The 13,579-nt window shown below is 57.3% G+C and overlaps 1 protein-coding gene across 1 annotated transcript; it reads right to left on the bottom strand.

Annotated features, from left to right (window-relative positions):
• Window positions 1–2,569: 2,569 nt before the first annotated feature.
• Window positions 2,570–10,845, bottom strand: LOC113962497 (scavenger receptor cysteine-rich domain-containing group B protein-like; the record flags this gene model as incomplete). The annotated part of the gene is made up of 10 exons (XM_027673247.1): window positions 2,570–2,886; window positions 3,480–3,557; window positions 4,191–4,502; window positions 5,109–5,183; window positions 5,478–5,558; window positions 6,525–6,839; window positions 7,169–7,240; window positions 8,194–8,499; window positions 9,346–9,381; window positions 10,733–10,845. Coding segments are annotated over 10 exons (1,705 nt in total), but the record flags the coding sequence as incomplete, so codon positions are not given.
• Between the last annotated feature and the right edge of the window lie 2,734 nt (window positions 10,846–13,579).

The following is a 13,579-nucleotide window of genomic DNA, read 5'->3' as shown; positions in this document are numbered from 1 at the left end:
GCTCCCATGCAGCTGCTGCAGCCTGGCTGTGGTCCCAAGGCAGGATGCTCTCTCACCACCGGCATCCCCCATGCTGGTAGCCTGCTCCAGAGCATTCCCCGTGCTGGTACCCTGCTCCAGAGCATTCCATGCTGATACCCTGCTCCAGAGCATTCCCTGTGCTGGTTCCTTGCTCCCACCCTGCCTGTCACTCCCTGCTCCCATGGAGATGATGTCCAGCTTGGCTGTGCAGTGTCTAGGGGGATCCCTGTGGATCCCAGCCCATTCCAAGCTGGCTGCGGGAGAAAAGGCTGGAAGACAAGGGAGGCGGCTGCTGTCTCTCCTGGCTGGAAACCCTTTGTTTGCTGGATTGCAGGTTGTGGAAGGGAGAAGCTCCAGGAGAGCAGGACCTGCTTTCCCAGCCCAAAGCCAAGAACAGCAGGGTGTTGGGTGACACCAAAACCCAGCCTGGCTTTGCTGGCTCAAGGCACAGCCCTCAAGGAAAACAGGGAAAACCCATCCAGCCTTACTCACCTTCCTCCCTGCAACACCCCAAGAGGCAGCAGCCTCCAGAGCAGCTCCTGGCCACGAGATCCCTCCCCACCTCCCATAGCCATGGGGAGGGGTCAGCAAAGCTGGTGGAGCCCACAGCACCCTCTGACCCATCCCCAGCTGGTGTGGGCTGCAGGGGGGCCTGGGGAGTGCCGGGGACTGCTCTGTCCCCCTCCTGCTCCCAGCAGGACCCCAGGCATTGCCCAGCTGTCCTGGAGGCAAGGAGGGGGGTGAGGGGGCAGCAGGGTGGGCAGCGGAGCATGCAGGACCTGGGAAAGGAGAGGTTTTATTCACATACCACCTCCCTGCCCTTCCCCAGGGCCCCAGCAAGCCCAAGTCGAGCTGCACTGCCACAGCCTGCCTGGAAGATGTTTCCCTGCCTCAGTTTCCCTTCCATCCCCTCTGTGATGGAAATCTGGCCTGGGGGCAAAGTGCTGGAAAAGCTCTGCCCCCAGGAAGTGGAGGAGAGGCAGCCAATATCAGCCTTAGCACAGGGCCAGGGCCACCCCACAGCCACCCCACATGACTGCCAAATCCACCGGGAACAAACCCGCAGCTGGAACCAACCCTGAGCCTGGTGCGGCTCAGGGCTGTACCCCCAGAACTGAGGTGGGGAGGGCTCTGATCTGGGCTCTCAGCTGGGTGGGAATCAAGGGATTTGCACCAATTTTTGGCAGCAAGAGCTGAGCCTTCTCCTCCAGGTTTGGGACATTGCCTCTTTCCCAGGTGTTTACTCCTGCCCGGGTCTTTGAGGGGGTGACAGGGAGACAAGTCAGGTCTCAGAGCACTTCCAAAGGGCTTTTATTTATTCACAAAACAAACCCAAACACATATAAGGAAAAATGGGAAAACCAAAAAACCCAACCCAGGAATATGCACAGTCTATTATTAACAAAAGGATTGTACAAACAGAGGAGTGAGTGCAGCAGAGGGAGCAGCTGGGACCTGCTCTGTGCTGCTGCACGAGCCCTTCCTCACCCTTACACCCCATCCATGAGAAAACAGAGATCATTTTCCTGGTGTCCCATTAGGAATCAAACACTTGGTGGTGAAGGCAACTGGTGCTGCAGGATGGATCCTTCCACCTGAGCTGGGAGGGAAACAGCCTTTACCCCAAAGGCACGGCACTGGGAAGAGACCAGGCTCCTGGGTCCCTTTCCTTGCTCTGGGAAGGGATTTGGGACCCCCCCTATGGTTTTCCATCTGCTTGTGTCCTGTCTGCCAGCTCCCTGCCTGCCCTGGGCACCTCAGAGCATTATGGAGCTTATGGGACAGAGCAGTCAAAGCCAGCATGTCTGGATAGCACAGGATGGAGAAGGATGGTGAGGCTGCAAGGAGCCTTTCCCACTCCCCAAGGGATTTTTTGGGCAGGTACACAGGCTGTGCTGAAGCCCCCCCAGAAGGGAAATCTCAGTTGAGCTCTCCTAAAACCCCACAGAGTTTGCAGAAGAAACAGGGGAAATGGGCATGAGGATTGCAGATGGCGTGAGATCCAATGCCTGCATTTCTGCTGCATGGAAATGAGGGAGGGATTGGTATTTCTGATACCAAAATGGGAAGAAAAAGCTGGTATTGGGATTTCTGAGGGGTTTTCAAAGCAAATTGCAGAACAGCAGCAACTCGCTGCAGAGCCACTGGAACATCCTGGTGGGATTCCAGCCCCCTTTTTACATTTTCTGAGTATAATCTAACGTCATTTTCACAGCAGAAAGTCCATTTTTCTCTCCTCCTCTCTTAAAAGAAATGGCTGAAACCAACCATATTTCACACCAAAAGCAGTTCTGTTTTTTCAGGGGGTGGTCTGGGGGGGAAAACCTTCAGCCAGTATTTCAGGAGCTGAGGAGAGCCCAGTCCTCACCCAGCTCTTCCCATCCTCAGAGCCCAAACACCCACAGCGGGCTCAACCTGTGCCCTCGTGGGGTGAGTGGGGAAACTGGGGCAGAGAGTGGGTGTCAGGGTTCAGCCCCTCTTTGTGGGCATCACCACCAGCACCCCTGTCCCTGTCTTACCTGCGGGGGGGTCCCGGCGGGGCGGGCGGTCATAGGATGTCACAGACAGCACCGGCATCCTCGGAGTGGTCGCAGTTGTGGACGTCCCAGCGGATGTGGGAGCAGCGCAGCAGCGAGGGCTCGTGGCCCTTGCACTTGAGGTTGTCGAGGAAGATGTAGCCCGTGCCCTGGCCGTACCGGGCCTCCCCCCAGGCTGCCATGGCGTGCCCGCAGCCCACCTGCCTGCACACCACCTTGGCGTCCCGCAGGTCCCAGGCGTCGTCGCACACCGTCCCCCACTGGGACAGGTAGAACATCTCCACGCGCCCCTCGCACCGGTGGCTGCCGTTCACCAGGCGCAGGGACCCTGCGGAGGGCACGGGGTGAGGCAGCCCCTGCCCGTGCCCATCCCAGTGCTGCGCCCCCCTCTCCACCGCCTTGGAACAGCTCTGGTCTTTCCAAGGCTCTGCAGATGTTTGCTGGGGCCCACAGCTCCCCCATTGCCTCCACACAGCCAGAAGCACGGGGGGGTGACCAGCTGCCGGTATCTGGGTGACCCCCAGAGCATTGTGGTGGATGTTCAAGTTGAAAGAACAGACAATAATTCTCTGTTCCTGGCTCAGCCCCTTTGGTCCATCACCTCCCCTCCTCACCAATGTCCATCACCCAATGGTCCATCACCTGAGGTCCATCATCTCTTCTCCCATCCAAAATCCAACACTTAATGGTCCATCACCTGAGGTCTGTCACCTCTGCCTGAACCAGCCTTGGGGGCACCAGGAGAGCCCATGACTTAATGGTGCCACTAATTTTTCCCCCTCCTATGACCTGCTCCAGGTGGATGCTTCAGACACTGCCAAAGCCTGTGCCACTGCCCAAGCCACCTCCGTTTCCACTCTGTGCCAGTGTGGAGCATCCCCAGGGCTGGCACCGGGTCCCTGGTGGCACCTCAGTACCTACCCTCCCTGGGACGAGTTGGGACCAACGTGGTGGTCGTAGCAGTGGCTTCTTGGAAATGGTCTCCAGTGTCATCAGCACCTGGTGCAGTGGGGAAGGGGTGGGAAAGTGACTCAGGGGACACCTGTGCCCCCAAGGGCCAGGACAGAACCCCCCAGCAGTGGTGTGGGATGGCTGGGGATGGATGCAGGGTCGTGTGGGGTGGGATGGGCAGTCACTGCACTTCCAGGGACGTGCACAAATGGAGACCAGAGGTGGTAGACACACTCCGGCCATCACTGTGGTGAGCCACGGTACCAACTGCCACTGCTGTCCCCCATGGGCAGGAGGCCCCCCAGGGTCAGGTCAGAGCCCCCCAGCAGCAGCGTGGGATAGCTGGGGACTGATGCAGGGATGTGTGGGATGGAATGTGCAGCCACTGCACTTCCAGGGAGGTGCACGAACAGAGACCAGAGGTTGTATTCACATTCCAACCATCACCTGCACCACAGCACCGAGCACTGCTGTTGTCCTCCACAGGCAGGAGGAATCCCAGGGGCTCATTAATCACCCACCACCCCATTTTGGAGACCCCACTTCCCGCAGCCCCCCTGAGCACAGCCAAAATCCTCCCTACACCCATTATCTCATTGGTTTTCTGCTCCACTGAGCTGAGCTTCACTGGAGACCCCCCTTCTCCCAGCTGGCGGCCCCCAGGCTCTCCCCGACTCTCACCTCGGCAAATGACCCCGGCGTCCTCGTGGTGGCCGCAGTTGTGCTGCCCCCAGCCCAGGTGGAAGCAGTCGGCCAGGCGAGCCTCGCCGCCGCCGCATCCCACGTTATCCAGCAGGACGGGCCCGCTGCCGTAGCCGAAGGAGCCGAGGACGGTGGCGGCGAGGGCGGCCCCGCAGCCCAGCTGCCGGCACACCACCTGGGCGTCGGGGAAGTCCCAGTCGTCGTCGCAGACGGTGCCCCAGGTGCCGCGGTGCCGCACCTCCACCCGCCCGCGGCAGCTCCCGTTCCCGTTCGCCAGCCGCACGCCGCCACCTGCGTGGGAGCCCCGGCACAGGCACGACGCCAGGGGGGGACCAGGGCTCCACAGGGGGGTCCAGTGTCCCCTGCTGACCCTCCAGGGGTATGGGGTGAGCCCCCAGGGAACGTGGGGTGAGCGTCTGGGTTATGGGGTGACACATAGGGACGTGGGAGCAACCCCCTGAGGATGTGGGGCAAACCCCTAGGGACATGGATGCAACCCCCCCGGGGATGTGGGGCAAAACCCTGTGGGCATGGGGTGAGCCCATGGGTTATGGGGTGACCCCTGGGGGCATGGGAGCAACCCCCCAGGGATGTGGGGCAAAACCTTCAGAGCATGGGGTCATCCCCTGTGTTATGGGGTGACACTTGGGCACATGAGAGCAACACTCTGGGGATGTGGGGCAAACCCCTAGGGACATGGATGCAACCTCCCCAGGGATGTGGGGCAAACCCCTGTGGGCATGTGGTGAGCCTCTGGGCTATGGGGTGAAGTGTGGGGATGTCAGCTGAGGGACTTCGTGTGAGCCCTGTGGATGTGGGGTGAGCCCTGGGGATAGGGGGTGACCCCCCCCAGGAACGGGGAGCCCCGGGCAGAACTAGCAGCAGCTGCACACTTACTTTCCTGCTCGACAGTCAGGAGCATGGTGGTGACCACCTCAGTGGCCTGGGAGGGCTGGTCCCCGCCGTCTGTCACTGCTGGGACAAGCATGGGGACACACAGGCATTGGGGGGTCCAGATCCAGCACCCATTGCCCCTGTTTGATCGGTTGCTGGGGCCCACGGCTTCCCCACTGCCTCCACACAGCCAGAAGCATGGGGGGGGGTGACCAGCTGCCCCATGGCAAGCTTCTGTCATGGGCAATGTCACCTCCCGAGTGTCACCCACACGTGGCAGGACCCCAGGGTGACTCTGCTGGGTCACAGCAGGACGCAGAGGGCATGATGCCCCCCAACAAGACCCCAGCTGGGTGACTGCTGACCTCCTACCTGTGGCCGTGGCTGTGAGTGTCTCCTCGGAGCCCAGGGCCACCGAGGTGGTGAATGATGTGATGGTGGATGTGTCCAGCCCTGCAGTGACACAGAGGGACAGAGGTGAAATGGTAGGAAGAAAGATGCACAGCCGTGAACATCCTGACCGTGGGAGGCAAACCCAGGGTGGTTGGACTCGATGACCTCAGAGGTCTTTTCCAACCTAGTTGATTCTGTGATTCTGTGAGTCTGGGTGCTCCAGGGCAATGGGGATGAGGATGGACCATATCCATCTGCACATTCCTGCTGCTCAGGTGCTGGAAATGGGGCTTCTCCACCCCAGCCCAAGTGCTGGGGTCCCGCGTGGGACCTTCCTTCTCCATGTACCTGGGAGGTTCACCGTCAGGATTCATTACCTTTTAATCTGCCTTATCCCCTGCCCCTCTGAGCAGAGGCTGTTCATGGTGATGCCATCAGCTCACTGTCCAGGGGAGGTGCCAGAGGGGATGGGGATGTTTAGGGAGGAAAGGACCAGCCTGAGAAAATTGTCCCTTTTCTCCTGCATCAGCCTCTTTGTCCCCTAATAGCGGGAAAGGGAAAGCACTGGCACTTACTGCTCCCGTCATTAGCCACGATAATGAGGGAATTCAGGGGGATTATTAACATTATAAACAGTAATCAGCGGAGAATGGCAGAAATGCATCATTTCAGGAGGGGAAGGGGAGGCAGGCTGGGCCTGGCATTGTGCCCAGCCCCTGGCAGCCGCTTACTCATTCCGGACTTGGGCAGCTTGTTTTCCAGCCAGCAAAGCAGGGAAGTGGCAGAGGGAAATGGCAGGATGGCAGATGCATTTCCCCTGCAAATCACCACTCCAGTTGTGTCCCAGTCTCTCTGTGCAGTGTTGCATCCTGCTCCAGACCACCAGGGTGACGGCGGATAAGGAGCAAGGATGTTCCTACAGCACCAAAGACTGGTCCCTGGCCAACCCTGGGCACCTCAGCATCTCTCTGAGGCCATTTCTCCTCAGAGACTGGGAAGTCCCTGGGTTTTTCCCTGCCCTGGTACCTGCACAGATGACCCCGGCATCCTCGTGGTGGCCACAGTTGTGGATGCCCCAGCCGAGGCTGTAGCAGGCGGAGAGGAAGGGCTCGCTGCCATCACAGTTGACATTGTCCAGGAGGATGCGCCCTGTCCCATAGCCAAAGTAGGCATTGCTCTTGTAATCCAGGGCCTGCCCACAGCCCAGCTGCTTGCAGACCACGCTGGCGTCACTCAGGCCCCAGTCGTCGTCGCAGACGGTGCCCCAGTTCCCGCGGTAGAAGATCTCCACCCGGCCCTGGCAGGTGTCGGGCCCGCTCACCAGACGGATGCTGCCGTCACCTGGAGGGTGGCAGCACGTGGTGAGAAAGATGTTGTGTCCCTGCACACGGCACAGCGATGCCACCAAGCCTGGACCTGGCAGTGCCCGTGATGGCAAAGAAACCAAGTGAGAAAGAGTGGGGAAAGGTGGTGCTTTAGGGCAACATGGCTTTGGAGCCTTGGAAAGCTCTGGGATAGGGTTTGGCCATGGCCACTACAATGATAGGTCCCCGGGGATCTGCCCCTCAGAGCTGGAGAGTTGGGGGGCTCAAGAGGAGCAGCAGGTGATGGTGGGGGACACTGCCCTCAGCCAGGATGTCCCCCCTGAAAGCAGCACTCGAGCAGCTTACTTTCCCCATCCTGTACCAGGGCTGTGAGGGTCCTGGTGGTCGGTCCTTCGCTGGCTTGCGTGGGTGAGAACTCTGCAAAGGAAAGCAGAGAGGTGGCACCTGCTGCTGCTCCACCATGAAGCTGGAGGGATCCCTTCCACCCCGCTGCTCCAGGAGGGTTTGCACCAAACTAGCCCCAACAGGGAAATAAAGAGGGTTTGCAGCTGCACTGCCCTGCCCAGAGCTCTCTGCCAAGGGCTCAAGCCACTTCTCTGCCCTCAGACCCACCTCCCCTACCTTCTTCTTCACCCCTTCCACCTCTCCTCTCCAGCAGTGCCCTGACTCAGTTTCTTGCTCAATCCATACCCTCTGTTCTCTGGTCCAACCCACCAGCCAACCCATCATCTCTGCCTTTCCATCCTTCCTTTTCCAAGCCCTGCTTCTGGAGGACACAGGGATTCACTGAGCAGCTGCTCTGGGTCTGCACAGCCTCACATTCAGTGCTCACTGATGCCTGGCTGATGAGCAAACCCTGAGTAGCTACACAGGAGGAAAGTGTGTGGGGTACTTAGGGGTCGGCACGGAGTTGTTCCACTTTTGCTTGCCAAGTTCAAACACTTTCCACTGCTTTTCTCACCTTTAGGAACATTTTCCTACTGAAAAGCTCAGCAATTTAAAGAAAGACAAGTCAAAAGGGGTAAGAACAGTGGGGCAGCGACTGACTCAGAGCGGGAACGTGGGTGGGCATGTGCTCTTTCCCCAAGGATTGTGCTGGAGAGGTCGCAAATTCCCTGAGCTGGGAGTGAAAAGGAACACAAAACAGGCTGGTCACCTTATGGAGCACCAGCATGTGGAGCTGGGAGGTGACCTGGATTGAGGAGAAAGGTGGAGGGAGGATGCAGAGGAGGCTTGGCTGACCCAGGATCAGAAGAACAGAGACTGGGATATGACTCTTGGGCTCCACCAAAGCATCTGCACCCCCCAAGGCTTGCAGCCCCCCAGGAGTCCCCTGCTCTCCTTGCCCCCAGAGAACCCAACCTCACTACCATTGCACACGACAGCCACGTCCTCATAGTGGTAGCAGTTGTGGATGCCCCAGCCGTGGCTCCAGCACTCGCTCAGAGCTGCCTCCCAGCCCTTGCAGTCCACGTTGTCCAGGAAGATGGGCCCGCTCCCCTGGCCGAAGGTCATGGCAGCCGGGAGGGTGATGGCATGGCCGCAGCCCAGCTGGCGACACACCACGTTGGCATCCACGATGTCCCAGTCGTCGTCACAGACCGTCCCCCAGGAGCCGTTGTAGAGGATCTCCACCCGCCCCTGGCACCGACTGGGCCCGTTGGAGAGACGGATCTCTGGGAGGACGGGCAGAGAGAGGTCCCTCAGCAGGCAACAGGCCAGGAGGTGACAAACACTCAGGGGGAGCAAAACTGTTCCAAATCCCTGCTCTTTAAATAAAATGGTGACCCTTATATGTATCACAGGGCTTGGTGGTGGGACATTGGGCTTCCCTTAATCTGCTGGAAGCAGAGGACATGGAGACTCAACGTATCTCAATACATGAGTGAGATGCACCAACATCAAGGCTGGGTTGGACAGGGCTTTGACCCACTTGGTTTGGTGGAAGGTGTCCCTGCCCATGTCACATTGGGGTTGGAACAAGGTGGGATTTAAGGTCCCCTCTATGATCATGCCATCATTTCACCTCCTAAAGGGCAATAACCCAACAGGAGACGAGGAAAGCAGATGTGAGGCACCATGTGTAGACATGCAATGGGTGACAAGTGACAAGGTGCAATTAGCAAACTCTTATGAGCCACAATGAACAGATCCAGAGCTGATCCCACGTGGGAGTTGGTGGGATGGAGATGATCCCTCAAGCTGCTGGTGACAGGGAGCAGGCATGGAAGTGCTCCTGGCCTGCCACATCAAGGGAATTATTTGCTTGTGTGTGATGCATGGCACAGGGACAGGAACTCAGCAGGAGGTGGCAAAATTCCCCTCTCGGGATAATAAGCGGAATAGGGATAATAAAGAAACTCTATTTCCTTTCTGTAAAACAAATTTAGCTTCTTGCTTCTTTTTATTCCAAACCAATATACCCCAAAATACCCAAATCCCTTTTTTTTTTTAACCAAAAAAATGCATGTTTCAATTACAAAACTTCCTGGAGAAAAGTGATTTTAAGAGAAGAATCTCACCTGGGATTTGCAACAGCTCGGGCTCGGAGGTGGTGCCTGCAAGGGAGAAGAGAAGGGATCAGCTCTGCAAGGGAGAAGAGAAGGGATCAGCTCTCCCCAACCCTTGAAGTATGAGGAGCTCGAAGGATGATGGCAGCAGGGATGGGGTGGGCATGGTGGGGGACCCAGCAGCCCTTGGACCCTTTCCTTTCCTGCAAAGACCTGAGGTTTGTAGGGGAAAAATTAAACACCTTTTCCCAGGGCATCAGTTCATCTGCTCTACAGTGGGGGAAACTGAGGCAGCATGTGGGTGACTGTGGCTCTGTGGTGGGACTGTGCTTGAAGCACCAGGTGACACGTATGTGACACTGAAGAACCCAATGGCCAGCAGCAGCCATCCCAGGTGGGTCCTGCCTTGGGTCAGGCCTTGGGGATCTTCGTGTCAGTCCCTGGCTCCATTCACGAATTGCTGCAGGCCCTGGGCAGCTCCTGCATGCCCCTGCCCTGTGCCCCATGGAAAAGCTGGGTGGTGAGATGGGGATGAGGAAAACCCATCCTGTCTGGCTTGAGAAACCCACTGGAGATCTCCTGATGGAAGATGCTGTGCCCTATGTGCATTTGGATTGATTTTTTTCCCCAACAAAGTCTGCTTTTTGCAAGCTCCATAATTACATGCAACTACCAACACACCCGTTGATGGGGTGCATCCACCTTAGAGGGTGAACAAGCAGCCTCCAGAGGGAATTTAACGCTTGCAGGATGCATTCCCATTCCAGCCAGCTGGGTTTGAATGAGGGCTCTGGAAGTGCCCTGAACACCCAGGGTCTGGATGCTCAGGGAGGGGCCAAGGGAAAGCTGAAGCTCCTCCTGGCAGCCTGCTCCTCCCACTGGGCTGGGGCCCCCCCCCCACAATTTGGGCATTTATTTGGGCACAAAAACTCTCTCAGCCCCAGTGCTGAGTGATGTGGGGTCTCCCCTGGGATGCTCCCAGCATGGGACACTGAGGGCTCTGACTTGTCCAGGAGGTCACAGGAGCCTGATCCAGGGGACAGTGGATGGGAACGAGTGGCTGGACCTTGTGGAAATCCCTCTCACTGCCCCTGTGGGTACCCTGGGAGTTCACAAGCTCTTGGCAGATGCCAGAGCCCAGCACAGATTCCTCGGGCATCTGAGTCACCTCAGGCTTGAGGCTGTGGCTGCACAGCCCTCTCCAATGGGTGACACCTTCCAAAACCCTTCCAAACCTAGTGGAAGGTGTCCCTGCCCATGGCAGGCGGTTAGGAACGAGAGGAGCTTTAAGATTTCTTCCAAGCCGAACCACCCCGTGATTCTGTGATGCCTCCATGCTAATTACGGCACCCAAGGGCTCATCAATGCCCGTGGTGGCTCCGTGGCCTCTTTTCCTCACCATGCCTTGGACCAGCCCTGTCCTGCTTCACGCTCAGCCCACGAGCAATGACGTGAAGGTCAATCCCAGCCACTCTGGAGGCGGATGTCACCACCGTGAGAAGCAGCATGAGCCTGGGGGGACAGTTGAGCAGATGAACCCACCTCCCTTTTCCTTGCTAGGACGTTGCCTTGGAGACCATTAAGTCAGCTAGAAAACAGGGCTGTCAAAGAAAGACCTAGAAGCCCCAAGAGAAACGAGAATAAGGCAACTGTCTAGATGTATCCACGAGTTAGCAGGGATGCTGCCTGTAGCTGGGATGAACATCAGCAGCCAGGGAGCTCCAGCCCTGCTCGGGCATTCCTGCCCTCCCCAGCTGGACCAGGCAGGCTGGAAAGGGATGCTGCGATGCCAGCAAGAAGTGGGGGTTACACAGGTGAGACCAAGGGAGTAGAGAGGCTCTAAAGGAGAGAACAGGGAAGGACATGGCAGCCCTGTGGGCTGGAAAACAGGAGAGAGAGGTTACTCAGCTCACCTCTGCACCAAAAATGTGGAGATGTGAGCGTTTCTAGGAAGAGCATTTCATCCTGGTTTGTATTGATTTTTAACACCTAGTCCACTCCAGTGCCGAAGAAGCAGTGGATAAAAAGACATTGATAAATATTCATTTCCCTTTAAGTCAAAATCAAAGCTCTGAAATATTCATTTAAGAGCATCCTCCAGCAAAGTCAGGAGAGATCTGAAAAAAATATGCCTGGTGTGTCTACCATAATGAGGAACGAGGGGAAAACGGTATCCTTTGAGAACAGAGAGAGAGGGCCCTCGGTGTTTCTCTGATCCAGCTTCACAAAGCCAAAAGAAAAAGGGAAATTGCTCGAGTAAACACCGGTGCTAAACAAAACCACCAAATGGGAGGACAAATCGCCCTTCGTTAGCCACTAATCTCTGCCCATCAGTGAAGAGAACCGGGAGAACCGGGAGAGCCTGGCGGTGCAGGGGACAGTGGCAGAGCCACCGGAGTCCCCTCAGGGTCCCCACACGTCGAGTGTGGTCGCCGGGGCTGCCACAGCAGCTCGGGAGGGGACAGGAAGCTCCAGCTGAGGGAGTGGGAAGGCAAAACCTGATTTAACTCAATTAGGGTGTCTGACTACATCTGAATTCCCAGCTTTCTGGCTGGCTGTGCCTTGGCACGGGTTTGTTGAGGCGGGAATGTGTTACCCACCGCCTGGCTGTAATCACACGGATCCAGTCACACCGGGATAACTATGCTGCCTCAGCACTTGTGCAGACCCTCGTTTCAAAGCGGGAATGGCTTTTCCCAGTTCGATTAAAATGCTTCCCAGCCTGACTGGACAGTGCCTGCCAGGAGTGAGTAGGGACCATTGTCCTGAGGGAATGGGTGCGTATTCCACCCGTCGCTTCGGCAGGATCAGTCCCACAGGTCCTGGAGAGCAACCCCAGGAGCATCCTTTGGCCATCAGCATCTTCCCATCGGTGCTGGACCTGCTCCCTCCATCCCTGTGCACCCTCAGTGCTGTTGGGGACACCATGCCAATCCTACCCGTGGAGAAAATCTGCCCACAAATCTGAGAGACGGAGGGAGATCGCGGGTGACTAAAACCCCTCCCACCGCCCAACGCGGAGCTCACCGGTGGGGCTGAGAAGGAGAAAGAGGAGGAGGAGCGTGGCTGGCATCAAGGAAAGGGGCAGCACCGCGATGTCCGGCCCCCCTGTGCCGTGCCGGGTGGCCAGACAGGGACCAGGTGTCATTGCTGCACGACAGGCCTGCCGCAGACAGGTATCCAGAGGAGGTTGTCCCTGAAACATGCAGACAGCAGTTAGTGGTGATGGCCAGAAGAGCCTGTGCCCACCAAGGACCATGCAGGACCTCTGAACATGTCCCTCTTGAGTATTCCCAGGAGTAGTGACCAGGAGACACGTGAAAAGTAATTCTAGTTGGATTTATTGAGAACAAGAGGTAATTTTTTGAGTGGCAAGATGAAGCTGAAAGAGCCACATCCCAACCGCAAAAGGAAGCTGGAAGCCAGAGGCCTCTATTGTCTCTGCTCTTTGTCATCCTGTGAGGAAAAAAAAGCAAGGACAGGCATTTCTGTGGGAAGACAGTAATTTCTGGAGTCTGTAGGACAACCTGATTCACCTGGGGGACTGAGATGCAAACTCCACGGGGGTAAGATGAAAAGCAAACAGGAATGTCAGCAGAAAACAGGGAAGAGATTAAATATCATAAGATTCCATTTCCCCTTCATTTACTGCTCCCTGCAGGAATCACTGCCGAAGGGATGGATTTCTAGCTCTGTTTCACTCACAGACTGTTCGGGAGGGGGATGGGGGCTGGTCCTGCTGGCCGCGACACCTCTGGGAGCCCAGACCCTCATCCCAGCGGTCCCAGCAATCGGCCTGACGGCAGCGTGTGCTGGTGGAGCAGTGCCACCGTGAGGATGCTCTCACACACAAAGCCAGGCTCTCAGGCTCAGCTCAGCCGAGACCTCAGATTAGTCCCTCCAGCCTGCACGAGGCACACCGTCTCCTTAAGGGATGCACACCGACCACTGTCATCTACTGATGGTCAGAAACCTGGGAAAGGACATTGAAATCCACTGTATCAGTGACCAAACCCTCCCTCCCATGGAAACCACTCCTCCAGCCTTTTCCTGCTCCTGGTGTTCCCATGCACAGGATGAGAAGAGCTCCCAGGTGGGATCATGTGCTGGTGTCCACTCAGCCAAGGTCCCTTAGGATCGTGGGTTGAGTGGGCTCCAGAGCCTCCAGATCAAGGCTTTGTTGCCTGCGCCAGAGAGAAATGATGGTGGACCAAGGGTTTTTATGTGCACCAGTCCGAGGTGATGG

This window comes from Neopelma chrysocephalum, unplaced genomic scaffold, assembly GCF_003984885.1.
Source record: "Neopelma chrysocephalum unplaced genomic scaffold, ASM398488v2 Primary Assembly neopelma1_181835, whole genome shotgun sequence".
In the NCBI taxonomy this organism is placed as follows: domain Eukaryota; kingdom Metazoa; phylum Chordata; class Aves; order Passeriformes; family Pipridae; genus Neopelma; species Neopelma chrysocephalum.
The sequence above is the reverse complement of the archived record's forward strand: the minus strand, read 5'-3'. Positions and strand labels throughout refer to the sequence as shown.